The sequence below is a fragment of the Apaloderma vittatum genome, unplaced genomic scaffold (assembly GCF_000703405.1).
Source record: "Apaloderma vittatum isolate BGI_N311 unplaced genomic scaffold, ASM70340v1 scaffold7745, whole genome shotgun sequence".
NCBI classification, from domain to species: domain Eukaryota; kingdom Metazoa; phylum Chordata; class Aves; order Trogoniformes; family Trogonidae; genus Apaloderma; species Apaloderma vittatum.
The window spans coordinates 104,701-120,027 of NW_009718740.1; the positions used below are offsets into that span (position 1 = coordinate 104,701).

At 43.9% G+C, this 15,327-nt stretch overlaps 1 protein-coding gene across 1 annotated transcript; it reads right to left on the minus strand.

Annotated features, from left to right (window-relative positions):
* Positions 1-5,235: 5,235 nt before the first annotated feature.
* Positions 5,236-14,800, minus strand: LOC104274660 (39S ribosomal protein L23, mitochondrial-like). Its single transcript, XM_009870354.1, has 3 exons — positions 14,719-14,800; positions 12,831-12,904; positions 5,236-5,586 (listed from the first exon to the last, which is right to left on the minus strand). The coding sequence occupies exons 1-3, from the start codon at positions 14,798-14,800 to the stop codon at positions 5,422-5,424; spliced, it is 321 nt and encodes a 106-aa protein (XP_009868656.1). The 3' UTR covers positions 5,236-5,421.
* Between the last annotated feature and the right edge of the window lie 527 nt (positions 14,801-15,327).

The following is a 15,327-nucleotide window of genomic DNA, read 5'->3' on the forward strand; positions in this document are numbered from 1 at the left end:
GTACGGAGCCCTAAGAATCCTGGCACCCAGACTTTTTTTTTTTTTTTTAGCATGCCAAAACAAGCTAAGCTCCTAAATCCCTTTTAGAATCTGGCCTCTTGTGGAAATGTGTTTGCCTCCATCCTATGTTTATTTTCTTTTGTTTTCAGGTTTGTTAGCCCAAGGGCAAACGCTGTTCCTAGCACCACTTTTGGGGTTGGGGTTTTGTTGGGCTTTTTTTTTTGGTATTTATCTTTCAATCAAGTGTTCCTCCTTGCAAGGATAAACAGGATGTTTAGAGACTCTGGGTATGATGACCGGTCTTTGACAGCTGTTGTGACACACCACACGCTGGCTTTGCCATGTATGCAAGCGCTGGCACAGCTCGAGCTGCAGCAGGCTCTCTTCGTTTGAGGAGATGACCCAAGAGGCCTTCACCAGCTCCGTGTTTTCAGCACAGGCTCACAAGAAATGAGCCCCACGATCCAGAAAAGCTCCTCGGCCTCTCCCTCCCCTTACTAGGACATCACCTGCCCACCTTCCCTTCCTAATGGGCTCATTCTGCTTGCCTGGCTACACTAAACTATGCTCTGAGAAACTTTTCTTTTTCAGGTACACGCATTTTGACAACAGTCAAAATACTTCTAAACCACGTCGATTCAACAGAGGGAGTTTCCCAAGCCTTTTCTTTTGTCTGTTTCAGGAAAGTTTTCCATGTCTTGAACCACTGACATTGCTCTGAATCCTAAACTAAGAATCTGCGAAAACAAAATGTAGATAGAACTAATGAGGGGCCAGATCTCAAGCAAGACCGACCTACCCAGAACAGTGTGTGTAGCCTCAGGATGTTCTCTAAAGTCCCGAACACCACAGAAGGAAATGCAGTGCCTATTTCTTCTCATTCGCAGCATCTACCACCAGCTGAAGGCAAGAAAGGTTAAGAGACTGACAAGCAGTCCTGGTTTGTTATTAAAAGCAATTAGTTTTGCACTAGGCCCTAGTTACTGCGTTCTCAGGCCACAGAGTAAGTGATGGGAGATCTGTCTCCTAAACTGTGCGAGCTGGGTGTGTCCACAACAGCAGCACACACTCTGATAAGCCGCACTGTGCACAAAGAGCTAAATTCTGCCAAAGAGCTGTAAATCACTCTAAAAGAAAAGGCTCAGCCAGGATGTCATCTCAGCTCGTCTAAAACCTTCTTCGTTTAAAGAAAACAGTTACAAAAACTACCTCTCTTCTCTACAAACACAATTGCCAAATAGTAACACTCTTTTTTTTTCCCCTCCTTCCACTACAACCACTTTAAGAAATTCATAGGACAGGCGACAAGGCGTTGCTGATTTTCACGCTGTTTGGGCACAGCTTATCCAAGGAAACTTCCTTCGTCCTGCAACGTTTGTCAAGTTCGAGCCTTGAAATCCATTCCAGGTAACGTTCAACCGCAAGCTCCTGGCCTACGCACAGAAACTACAGCGTGAAATTTTATGGTCTGTGTTATTCAGGAGGTCAAAAGGGATTATCACAATGTTCCTTTTTAGCTGTGGTACCTAGGAGCCTTGGCATATAAGCCATTCTCAGACAACTGTTTTAAATTGGACTCTGAGCAGTCCTTGAACTCTACCTCAGGAGAAAGCGGCATTGTCAAGATAACGGTTTTACAGCTTTCAGTCCCCCTAGCAAAAAGAGTGCTTGCTTTGTGTACCTTGCCCTGTTTCACGCACCAAGCAGACGTCCTCTCTCCAACCCCTGCCACTCTGCAAGCCGTTCCACAAACACTCCAGAGCTGAAGAAGCAATAGTTTGTCCTACAACCTGAAAATTCAGGCAAGAAAAATAATTCTCCTGAAAAAAAACAAAAAGCAACTTTGATGTCACTGGGATAACCTGGATGGAGTGGGAATTTCCCAGCATGAAGACATTTTCCACAGTAAGATGGCCTTGGATAAAGTAAGCAAAATCTTCCTACTGTTTCATTCATTTGGAAGAGCGCGTCAACAGCAGAACAAATAGTTTAATACCTCTTTCTGTCACCAAATGCAGAAGTTGAGTGTCCCAGTATGGGAGCAGGTGTCACAAAACTCTGAATTACCCATTCTGAGGCACGTTCAGCCCAGAAAGTGAGCCACCTACCCTCCCCACGACTTTAAAAAACAATAAATACGAGCAAACAAAAAAAGCAACGAGGTGTTTCCCCTGAATTGTACTAGTGTTGGTGGGACAACGCTCGCTGTCACCGGATGCTTTTCTCCACCAGCAGCCAACGCAGATAATTGCGCATCCGCTGACCGTTCCAGCACACTCCTCTCTTTGGGGGGCTGCACACGTTCAGAGGGAAAAGAAACTGCGTTCAGCATCTCCCTTTGCACGTCAGAGAAGGCAGCAGCTGCAGAGCTGCGCACGCCAAGTGCGGGACGTGGCTCCTCCTGCACCACGGTGTACAGCAGCCTCCTCAACCCGGTCAGGGCTTCGGTCCTCAGAGAAGATATTCACACTTAAATCCAAATCCTTGGCCCACAGGTACAGCTGCTGGCCTAGCCAAGGACAGCTCGACACCTCTGAGAGAAGGGCGAGATACAACCTCACAGGACCTGCTGATCCCTTGCAACCCCCTAAACAGACATCAGGATGTGCTGGAAGGAACACAATTTAGGGAAGAAAACTACGTAATTCTGAGTCCTTGTCCTAGTTGCACCACTTGTTTGCTGTACTTCTCTCTGATGCACGATTCAATCTCTGCCCCCATATTCAAGTATCACCTCTGTTACCTTCCAGCCTCCCTGTAAAGGCTGGGGAATGGGATTTGTGAAGCAGTGAAGCACCAGATAATACTAAGCACTGGCACTTCCTCAGAAACACCAGCCAACAAGGGTCTGGGAAAGACTCAAGGTGTTTTTAACCCAACTTCCATAGCAACCAGAAGCATTAAAGCAAAATAACAGTGGGCCAGGGGCTTCGAATTCTCTTTTTCAATCTTACCTTAACTTCACAGGAATACTCTTAGAGGTAGCTGGTAGCATTGCTCTCATAAGCAGCTTGAGTATCTGTCAGAATATGATTGCAGCAACTTCATATAGAAACTGGTATACTCGTCTCTCTATTTCTTCCCTTTTGTGTCACTCCATACAGAAACCTGTCTTGAACATGAGCTGGAAATTAATCACCCACCAAGAAACCACCGAAGAGCAAAGCACGGTAAACCTACGAGGGGCTTTTGATACTCACTCAGCCTAGAGCATATTTGGGACTGCAAATAAACTCCTCTCAGCTTGGATCCTCACTGCCAGTACAGAAGCTGTGACTCCAACCTCTCCTGAGGACCATAACAGGGAAGGCAGAGAGGCTGATGGTTAATAAATCTCTTGCTGTTACACCTAACACATGGAATATGTCCTCGTTTCCCCAGAACTACCACATACCTGACTGTTCACTTGTTCAAGCCTCACCAGCCAGTTAGGAAGATACATGGCAGCACTAGATGAATTCTTTTCATTTTATCTTCACCATGGTGAAGAAGATGGACTTCCCTATATTGGAGGTGACCACAAAGGAAAGTGAAGAAAAAAAGTGCAAATTCCGTAATATTATATTGTAGGAACAAAGCCCCAGTCCCGATACAGATCAGCTCTACCTTGAGCTGGGAGTTTGAGAAACAGCCCTTTAAAAAAAATATATTTAATAAAAGGCAGGAGGAGGTAGGGAGGCTGTGTACAGCAGAGGAGACACCCCTGCATCTAGACAAATTCAGTTATCTCCCTTCCAAACTGCGGGCCAGCTCCTGATTTAACCTGGAGTTTCACATATCACGACAACACCCTGAAAGCGTTGGCTTTGCAGCTATGCCAAACATACGAACTGTTTTCAGCGAAGGCAGTATTTTTCCACGTCTACTATTGTAACTCCGTCGGCTGGCTGGGAGTCACAAAGCCTCTGTTACCTCCCTCCTCTCCGAGAGCATCTCTCTGTTTAAGCACCGGCTAACTGAGATCATCCTGCACGATTCCCCTTGGAAACTGGGCAAAGAGGGGGGTGGGAGAGTTGCTGGGGTTGTAAGCAACAAACCACAGGAGGAGATGAGACTGTTGTGCAGAAGGGAAGCAGCAGGGGGAAAGAGGTGACTAATGAACAGAAGGGGGTGCGTAAAATCCTACTTGGATTGCCTCTCTGGGGAACAGCTGTTTCCTTGTAAACATCTTGCTAGCTGTCCAAACAAGAAGTTCAGGCACAGAACAATAAAGGAGAGCACCCGGGTAGGACCGTTTCAAGGCATGGGCTCATTCACTCTCCTGCCAATTGCTCCAAGTGGCAGAAGGAAACATCAGCCATACGTTTAACCCTACATGTGCTGGTGTTACAGCCAATGGCCTGCAGAAACACAGCCTTCTCTATCCGTGGGGAAGTCCTTCCCAGCTATCCTTTCCCCTGCCCTTGCTGTTTGTGACACAACAGCAGAGCACATTACTTGACAAAGGCAAAGAGGAAACAGCCTCATCGCAACAAGGCAAAACTGTTGCAGAGCCAAGAAATGAAAAACCTAAACGTGGCAGCCCTGAAGGCCCAACTAAGTCCTACTGCTGCCCTGGCACCAGCAACTTGGAAGCAGAGGGAGTTGCACCAGAAAAAAAAGTTTAAAAGAGTCTTTTTATTAGTCCTGAGCGCAAAACAGCCTACACTGGCAGCAGCATTTCTATGCCAGTACAACTGTGTCCACACAGGACTCTTGCCAGCACTGCAAGGTAGCTGTGGACAGGGCAAGGAATACTCGTAGGACCGCGCCAGTAAACACTCCAAGGGCAGCTGGGCCAGCAGAGGCAACTACCTGCACTGCTCAACAGCGAGCAGAGACTGCGCGGTGCCTTTGTCCTCCTGGGGATCAAACGTACACATTCTATAGACCCCGTCTACAAAATGCAACAGAGCTGTTCAAGGAGGGCACACATCTCCAGGAAAGGAGGGGTCACTCTGCGAGGAAGGCGACGTGAACGACACGGTAACTGCCGGTAAGGGAACCCGATGTCCTGAGCCTCCGGTCCAGTTATCTACACCTCCGCGCCCACCTCCGCATTGACTCATCTTGATATTTAAACATTCTAGACAATGCAAACCACGCATCCTGGGAAACCAAATGCCTCCTACTTTTACTCCAAACGACCCACGGAAGCAGGAATACGGTAAGCACAATGACACTCTCCTAGTCAACAACAACTCCACATTTTAGAAACAGTCCACAGGTTCACAGGAAAGACCTGGAGCAGTCAGATTTATTTTACCTTTTTATTTCTTTAGGGCCATTTTGTTGTAGGCGTGCACAAAGAGCCAGGAAAAAAAAGACACGCTAGCAATGGCGGCTCAAGAATAAACATTCTGTCATTAAAAGATGGGAAGAGTGCAAGTTCTGCTGATCAAAATCCCTCTGAGTCTAAAGAAAGGCAGCTGGCTCGTTGCATCAAAGTCCAAACCAATCGGGGACTCCACCTCGTCTGGGGTCACCTTGCTGCCTCTGCTTCTCTCTCTCCATATATTTACTCCTGAAGTCATCAAAAGAGCGAGTTTCTGCGTCTTGTTCTTTCTCTGGAAAGAGGTTGGGAAACTGAAAGGTTTGTCCTTGGCCCTGAAGAGAAAACAAATGGTCAGAGAGACATTCCAGCCTTCCTGCAGCAGCTATGATGCATATACTGACAACGAAAGACCACCCTGAAGTTTCAGCTAGCGCGAAACTGTACCTCTTAACCTCCCGAGATCCCTTTCCGCCCCTCTCCCCAAGATACACATACATCCCTCCCCCATCAAAAAAAGCCAACTTTCAGCCTCTTCTGCATGCTAATTAAGACAACAACACCCTTTTTTCTTTTTTTTTTTTACGGGTCAGGAGATGGACACCTCTACCAAGGCTTTGAACCAGGTCAGAGATGTTGTATGAGTCATGCAGTAAAAGTAAGATGAGTGATTCTGTTCGAATAACACCACAGGGGAAACCCACGGTGGAGCAGGCGTTCATTCTGTTAACACTCAGGATATGAGTAGCGGTTATAGTCGTTTAGGTCTCAGCTAAGGATAAGAGAGAACAGTCCCAGCAGCTGTTATTGTAGGGTGTAATGTAGGAATACAGAACAACAGATTATCAAAGGTCTCTTATCAACAGGAATAAAGACTACAGTGTAAAACAATTACAGTGGGAACAATCTGTCTAACACGCTACTAACGAGATTAAAGTGATTACATGTGCATCAGTCATTCTGCCTAACAGACAAGTCATTTGAGTGAAACATCATCATCAGATCTGTGTCTCCCACTTGGAAAATAAACATTTGCTTGGTCTCTGGTTTTTATCTAACAGCAGGAAACCATTATTCTGTGGAAACGTTCTATCCCATTAACATTACCAACTTTTTAGGGGTGTTTGCACTAAACACAACTTCATTAAACTCAACGATATCAGCCCTTCCATTCTGTTTGAGGCTTTGCATAATAAAACCCATAACTGATAGCTTGTAACTCTTAAAACTACTCTCTGAAATACTTACAAACACTACCATACATTAATTCCTTTGGTGGAATACAACATACAGAAATGTCAACAATAGCTTTTAATTGCTTCAGATGAAAACAGGGTTTTCTTACAGATCAACTATTCTTTACATTTTTGCAATAAAAACAATCAAACAAGAGGCTCAGTTATGAAACAGTTCCACAAAGGACATGAAAGGAGCTTTCCACAACACGGCTACCTGTACTACAGTCTGGGATCAGAAACACGACATAATGAAATCCAAAACCAAAACCCCTGTCGCCGTGTCCCCGACCCAGCTGACCGTGTGCTACATTTCATTCAGCCATACATACTCAACCTGGCAATTTGCAGGTGTGAAAGAATTTAAACCTCAAGCATACACTTTGGAAAGAAAAAAAACCAAACCAAAACAAAACACATGACTTATCCTAGTTGAGCTTATCCAGACTAGGATCTAGGAAATATCAACTCATACCCAGCAATGCTCTGGTTGTTTTCGTAGTGCATATTTCTTGGGGGTTTCCTAAAAGGCTGACCATACTACAAAAACAACAAGGGAGCTGCTGTGTACATTGCTCTTGCCTTGATTCAAGCCTGGATAAGATCAAGTGGAACAAATCAAGGTTTTCCTTTCCACTCTGGGGTTTCAACTCCTTTGTACCTTGAAATTACCAACAGGTCTGCTTGTAATCGCTGTCCTAAGACAAGGAAAGCACAGTCCCACTGCGAGGCACAGAGACCAGCCTCAGCGACGTCCTTGAGCAAGCCCAAAGCTGGAAACCCTTCCCGTAGCAGGATCAGCACCCTCGAGGCCAAGCGCTAAAATCTTTTAGCACACTGAAGCATTTGGAAAAGAATTTGATTTACGGAAAAATAAAAACTACCACTCCCTGATGTCGACGCGTCGCGGGCGGGTTGCTCAGCCCCGTGGTACCTACAAGAAGCAACAGGATCGATCCTAAAGGCCTCGTTGTCCTGCCCTGGAGAGGAATCTATTTTAGTGAAACAAGTCAGAAAACAAATTGGGGCTGACACGGTAGGCATACCACCTACACTGAAAATTTGAGAACTATTTATGTTGGTAACGGCGTAGTAAGGGACTGCTCTTGTTATGCAGCACTTCCATTCTGGTATGCTTCCAAGGAGCAAGGCACTTCCCTTACTGGAGAAAGAAGGGAAGCTGTCCCTAAAGCATACTAACAACAGCCATGGTAATTCACTAAGCATTGCAAAACAGTTATTATTTTTAAAAGAGTGAGGAAAAAAATAATAATAATAAAAAAAAAAGATACGCAGAGGCCGTAGCAAAACCCAACAAACCTTTCGGCTGTTTATCGAAGCGCTCGCAGTTCCCATTTCGAGATGGGTGAAAGTCAAATATCGAGATGAAAAATGTCAATCTGTATCTGGAGCCTTTTAATAAATCAAAACCAGCACAGACAAGTTGGCTCTTTCTAGCTCTTGTTTTGTGAAGAAATTCTGATTTTGGCTGGCAGCCAGACACGATTCGAAACAGCCAAGACATTACACCCTGAGAACTGAAGGTTGATAAATCTGAAGTAACAATACCATGCAGTAATACTGCCCTGTAAGACTCTGGAGCGATGAAAGCTGCATGAAAAATAGCAGTCGTGCATGCTCAGTAGCTAGTTTTCAGAAGAAGCCTGCATCCTGGGTATTTCAAAATTTCAAAAATACCAAGGGCATCAACTTACATAAAGTATTGTGAGGCTGTCCAGGCATATTTACATTCAGTGCATCTTCCACACGATGCCAGAGGCTACTGAGGTTCAAGCTCCTGTGCCACCTCCTCAAAACAATGCCCACCAGAACAACGGAGGAATCAGGACTCTTTTACATGGTGCTGCTTTTTTTTGCACAGCTTCTTTTACAGAGTTTTCCATTCTATACTGCAACCCTCCGGATGCAATCCTGACCAAAATAAACAACTACATTTTTACCAAGTTCATCAGGGTTTTATCTGGTTTGCAAACTGCTGGAACAACCAGAAATGTTTTTGTCAATTTGAGGTGGAATTTGTCAGAAAAAGCTCTTCTACCACAGAAGAAAAAACCCAAACAAACCAGGTCAGAGCGGTGGCATTGAATCATCTAAAAAAATAAAAGCAACGCGATGATTTTTCCACATTGCTCTTCTCAGTTTAGGGTCCTCCCAGAGACTTCCCTTTTTCCTACAAATTCCAAGGTTAGGTACAAGTGAGATGGGTGGCCCAGTGTTCAGGTAACAGAAAAGGGAGCCATTAAACTTCTACTCCTGCACAACCTTAATCCCTGCTTCAACATTACCCGAATGTAAAACTGCTTTATGTTACGAGGCCTTACGAGGAGGAGTCTTATGTTACATGCTAACATCCTTCAGGGCAGACAGTGACCTAAGCTTTAAACGTGTATTTTCCCTTTAGATTTCAAGACTTTGTTGACAAGAGTGAAAATACACCTTGCTCTCTGGGTCTGTAGAAGTTCTCACACAGAGAGGTACAAATTCCTTCCATTCATTTTAATGAGGTTAAGTGACCATAATTAGGCTTCCGAAGTCAAGTGTTGGCCTTGCCACTGCTGAGCCTCATGTCAGAAATTTCTAGATTATCTGGCACAAACTCTCCTTCTTGTACTTCTCTGACCTTTGCGTCCCTTGAAACGTTTAGGAATGGAAGGTCAGCACAGATATGATTGTGTAGGAATGACGCAGCAAACACTGCTCATGTAAACAACTGTGAGATCTTCTGATTATTTAGATAACTGAAGCACTTACTACTGTCCTTCAGAATTAGGGGGGAAAAAAAAAGCCATGTTTATAGTGTCGTGAACTAAAAAAAATGTTGGACTCCCCAACAGCACGGGATTCAGTCCAGCAGTAGCAGCAAATGCAGCTACATTTAATAACATTTGAATGCTTCTCCCACTGCAGTGGTAACATCCGATGTTAAAACGTGTGGCAAAACAGCCCAGAAAGCAACTTCAAAAACCCCCGCAGGAATGACACAGCGCACGGAGCATCCAAATTTCCTCTGAACTCACCAGGTGTCAAAAAAAACCCCGTTTGCACATGTGCAAAGGGGTTAATGACTACGAACATATCAGACACTCTAAAGAGGTTGGTTTGAGGAGAAAGCATTTGCAAACAACGTTCCCACCTGTGCCACCGTTCCTGCAGCTGAAGAGGTGTTAGTTCTGATGTTGACAAGGTCAGACTTCTTTTTACAGCCATCTCCATGAGATTTCTCCAAACAGGTTTAATTAAAAATAGGTCTGGATTCCAGAGGCTCGTCTGCAGTTGTGCTCCCACAGGTGCCAACACCTGTTGAGCTACACCAGCAAGAACATCGAAGGAGGAGGAGGAGGAGATGTTGGGTTTTTTTAATTTCCCTGATGTTGATGCAACTGTAAATTTTCCCACTGGCTTTCTTTTCTTTTTTCTTTTCTTTTCTTTTTTTTTTAATTAACACTAGGATAGTTATAACCGTAGTGGAATAAGGAGAAAGGCTGCTGTATTACATTCATTTTATCTAGTCCAAAAAGATATATAGCTTTGGTTTTAATTAAAAAAATATACCTGTGTAAAAGAGTAGCAACTGATACCCAAGGCCTTAAGTCTCTAACTTAAACCCTTCTCACCACATTCCAAAACGAGGGGAAAAAAAAAGACAGGCAAGCAGGCTCTGGAATGGCAAGATATTGTTGATCCACAACCTTCTATGATTTGAGGGGGTTTTTTTTTTAGTGTGAAAATATTATGCTTGGACAGAGCACGTATTTGTCCAGTTACAGCCTGAGAATAAAGTAAACAGCCCTGAATCTCTAAGAAATAGTATTTGGAGAAGAAAGGACAACAACTCTTACATGTGGAACAGCTGGGGCACTAAAGTGACACCTAAGGGTGCGTTGACTATGACTTCATGCACCTTCCACCTCGGAGACACTTGCAAAGAGTTAACGGGTCCATGTGTCGCGCTGGGACACAGAAGGTGATGTTTTATGAAGCAGGGAAGCAAAACCGGTCACAGGAATATATTCATTCAGGTAAACCGCACCACAGCTGCTGGCAAGGCAGGCTGGAAAGAGCAATACTTCCACCTAGTGGGTAATAAAGAGATCAGCCCAAGACCTTCCAGAAACACATCCTTTTTTTTCCAGTCATAAGCAGTTTTAACTTGAAACTGGATTAATGAGAGAAAACACAGCTGGTAAAAATGGTGGGAAAGCCCAGCTACTCTGACTCACGGCAGATGCGAGCTAATTCTCCTCAAAATAAGGATTTTACAGCGGTTACCAAAGATTTTCCTATATTAGGCAGATATTAACAATGGACTGCATGGGGCCTGTTACGGCCTGAATCACACTATGAATGAGAATGAAGGCAAAACCTTCCGTTTCAGAAATGACACTGGATTTCTGGCCTCACCCACTGTTTAAAGCTGGTGTGAACACAGAACTGGGAGCTCATTGTCTGAGACATCACAGCTAGTGATGAAAAGCAAAGAACAAAAGAGGAAAAAAAAAAAAGGCAGACAAACCTAAATGTTAAAGGAATTAACAAGACACCAACAACAGAAAAAACAAAAAAGAATAATAAAAAAGAGCAGAGAGACCAGGAATGAGGTGAGGGGAAAAAGCACAGACCAAGCTTTGCCGACATGAGTATAGTAAAAGGTCAGGATTCCCTCACTCAACGTGAAAATCAACGCCAAAATGTGGTCCCCCTGATCCCTTTCACAGCACAGACAGAAAGCACGGCACTCTTCAAAAACTTAAAATGATACCGTACCAAGCTACTCCAAGTAACCTTCCACCGTGGAGCTAGTCTTAAGGTAACGGCACCTACTCTAGGTTGAAGGGTTTGATGTGAAATAAATGCATGAAACAAGCGGCTTGCTCCACGGAGCAGCAACATTTTGCTCTCCACTCTTCCCCTCTCAGTAGAAAAAGATTGCATTAAATACAGTGAAATAAAATTCAGAACTGGCCACAGTTCGCTAAAGATCCATGTCCGTATTAATCTTGGGAAATAAGTTTCTCAAAGCAAAGAACTCACTAACAAGAGGCTGTGACGACGGAAATCGCTGGCAACTACCTACTAAGGAACACAACTCGGAGAAAACAACTTGTAAGATACGACATCGCTCCTGGTACTCAGTTTTTCAGCTGTGTTCTTAATGGTATCGTTCACACCTGATCTCTCGCAGACAAAAAACTCAGCGAGGGAGGATTTGCTCATCAAAGCAGGCTCCTCCTTGAAAAAGCAATGTGGTACTCTTCCATCAGACTGGAAGATTCTCATGGAGATGAGGCTGCCTTTAACTTCAGCACAGTAAATCAAGGCTAGTCCTCATCTAAATAAAACTCCGCTACTTTCTATTAACACTGCACTTCATACTACCCAGCTAAAGGTGAGCGCTGTCTAGAGAAACACGTTCTCTCCACTTTTCTTTCCACTCCTCTTCCAAGAAGGAACTTGGAGAAAAACTTCTAACTGCATTGAAACTTTGAAAAACTAATTCTGAACCATCAGATTCCCCATTGTGTGCACCTCTTTCGTTTGAACCCGAGCCCATACGAAGTCTTACGCAGCCTTTAAGATCACACGGTGTTCCCGCCACACTGAACCCTTGTCCCAGGGATGGAGTAATGCTGAGGTTGTGCTGCCAACAGCAATTTTGAGCTTATGGTTTTACAACCATAAATAGCATTCCTTTAATGTCATTTTGGTATGTGAAGGGGCTTTCTGTCACTGGTAGCTTTTCTTTTTTACATAGAGACAGGTAAGCCCAAGAGAAGTCGAAGCCATAATACACTCCTGTTACGAAAGAAATTTGTGAGAGCATGAAGCTCCTTTTCCACTGGGCAACCAACATACATTTCAGAACTTGGTTAAGCCACAAAGCACGCTTGTTGGACATGACTAAGAACTCTCCAAGGAATATGCCTTAGTCTTCTCTGAAATCCAAAAAGCTTTAATAAGAAGTTCCCTCCCCTTACAATATATTCTTTCACTTACTGGACATTTCATTAATCAACCACACAAGTCACAAATCTTCCAGCACACAAAGTACAGGGTCAGCACGAAACTCGCTGGCAAAGTAGCCCCATATGACATCAGACCATAACTTCCACACAGGCCTCCAACAAACACGGGACTTGGAAGCTTACCACTTGTTTGATTTTTAGACCAAGGCATTTAAATCCCTTTACACAGCCTGGAATGCACTAACGAAAATGTCATCACTTGAGGACAGGGAGAAATATTCACCCAGCTGGACAATTCACTCTAGTTTCACGGGTTAACGGTTCCTTCCTCCTGCCCCACCAGCAGCCCCGTTCACTCACCAGCTGTACGTAGGCGACCTTGTAATCAGGCTTCTTCACTCTCTGGTTCTTGTGATTCCTCTTGTTGTTTGCACCTGCAGAAATTGAAGAGAGTCTCACCTTTTAATTCCCAGGACTTCCAATTTCCCCAAAGCAAGGCCACCCTGCAGAGGAAACTTCACTAGTTCTGGTAGATTAAGAGGAATATTCTTTCTTCAGTACCAGCAGAGCATCCCTAGCACTTGAGTGATTTTAATCAGTAGGTGAGAACTAAGGCATCACCAGACTCAGGCTGCTGACAGCCACACGGAGTCTGCAAAGAAGCAAGGGGGTAAGTCTCCTGAGCAGGGGGCCAGGAATGATAAACAGTCCTCCCAACATCAACAGCTTCAGGAAGTTGAAGAGGAAACGACAACTAAATAGCTTCGACTGTGTCGATTCTTACCACCCAGCTAATGAGCTGGAGGTACTGCAGTCCACAGGGAAATTACAAGCCACGGCCAAAAAAAAAACCATCCACCTCAACCTTCTAAAAGCGCGCTGGTCATAGCTGAGTGGGAAGTTCAATTTGTTCCCTGCATGTCACACAGACACTAAAGCTCTCAAATTATCAGACATTCTAACTCCACTTCTTTTATTCTTGAACATATACACTCTATACTGTTACTTCCATTAGCAGTGGGGGACAAAACAGCTGTAAGGACAAGCATAAATATTTTTCTGCGCTGCTTGGAACTGCATGTCTTTGGTAGTGAATAATTTATTTAATAGTTTTTCACGTAAGCATTTACCAACGATCTTTCTGTTGGCTTTCTCTCTATGTTTTGAGGTTTACAACCTTATTTTAAATTTTTTTCTTTCATTCTCCCAATTATTACTGTTACAGCTGTTTTCTCCCATCCCTGTTTCAAAATCATCCCTACTCTTCCCATTATAAACACATCACTCGATTCCTTTGCTAGAGTCACTGCACGAAAAAATAAAAACCCAGCCACCGACAATGTCCTCACCAACAAGCCACTCTCTGATTAATGCACTCTCTGGTGATCAAAAAGGTAAATAAAATGAAAATTCTATTCCTGGCTTTGCACTGCATCCAAACTGCAGTCAGAGAAGCTGTGGGGAAGGAAGCACTCATATGTAAAGGTGACATTATATATATATATATTTACCTTTTTTCAGTTTGAGATGGGTCCCTCTACCCCAAGTCAGACTCCAGCATAACTTAAATGAGGAACTTGTTTTCATCTTGGGTTTTATGGGTTGGTTTTGACAGTTTGGTTTTGGTTTTGTTTGTTTGTAGGGATGGCACAGGGGAGAAACACCATGGGTAAAAGCATATGAGTCTGCAGCAGAAGTGTGGTAATGACAGGTGATGAAAAAATTTAAAGTTTGTCAAGATATTGACATTATCTGCTGGTCTAATAGAATGTACTTTTGTTGTACAAATTTTGCCTTTTGTTGGACAATAACACCTCCTCTGTGTGCACGCCAGGTAATCTCAACTCACCTTTTTTTTTAAAAAGGCTATGGCTCAAAGTTTAATGACTAATTTTATTAAAAGACATGAAGCAGTTCCTTCTCAAGTGAGACACCCACTGGTCTTCAAGTAGAAAGAGTACCAGCTACAAAAGCATGTAGCGCAAGCTAGGCAACCGTCAAGATGATTTTTCTCATTTTTCTTTTATAAAACTAAATTTTTTGCCAAAAATCTACTCAGCTCATTCAGATACAAAGCGCTGTGTATTCATCTGAAGTGACAAATAAACAAGTAAGCTGACAGACATCACCAGCTAAGCACTTGGAGCCAAACACTGTCAAAAACTAATGGACTTTTTGACAGGAAAAGTCTCCTCTGGCTGTGCAGGGGTGCTGTAATCATCCCTTTGGACTACTCAGCTGCACTCACCATACTGTATCCTGGTCCTCACAGCTGCTACCGGCACATTGTAGATTTTTTCGAGGTAATTCTTGATATCCAGTTTTGTCATTCTAGGCAATGCAAAAACAATTGGGGGAAAGAAAGAAGGAAACATATAAATACTTAAATAAAATAAAACAGAGACAGTGTAGTTATAGACTGGTTGATACTCTGGAGTAACTGTCTTCTTTTAACCAAAGTAACTCCTACAAAAGAGTATAAATCCAATGTAGCTGCTACTGCAATTCGTTATCCATGTGCTGGGACAATGACAAATATTTTATCTTCTGTAACCTCAACAGCCAAAACCCCAGATATATTCTGTATTCAGCAAGAGCAGGCCAGCTGTCTCACTGCCTGAGCAAAGAACCCTCCTCTGAAGAGAAGTTTCTCATGTTTTCAGGGCCTGCCACGGCCTGACAAACACCCCGACACCCCCTTGTTTCCTCTGCATCACCTTCACAAGCACTTTATTCCTCCTCAGCCCGCCCCTGGGGAGGCTGAGCCTCAGCAGAGGCAACAAGCAAAGCTCCTGCTTCAAGCAGCGCCCTCTAAACGGTCTCTTGGATGCGGAACCCCCCTTCCCCAGCCCAAAGG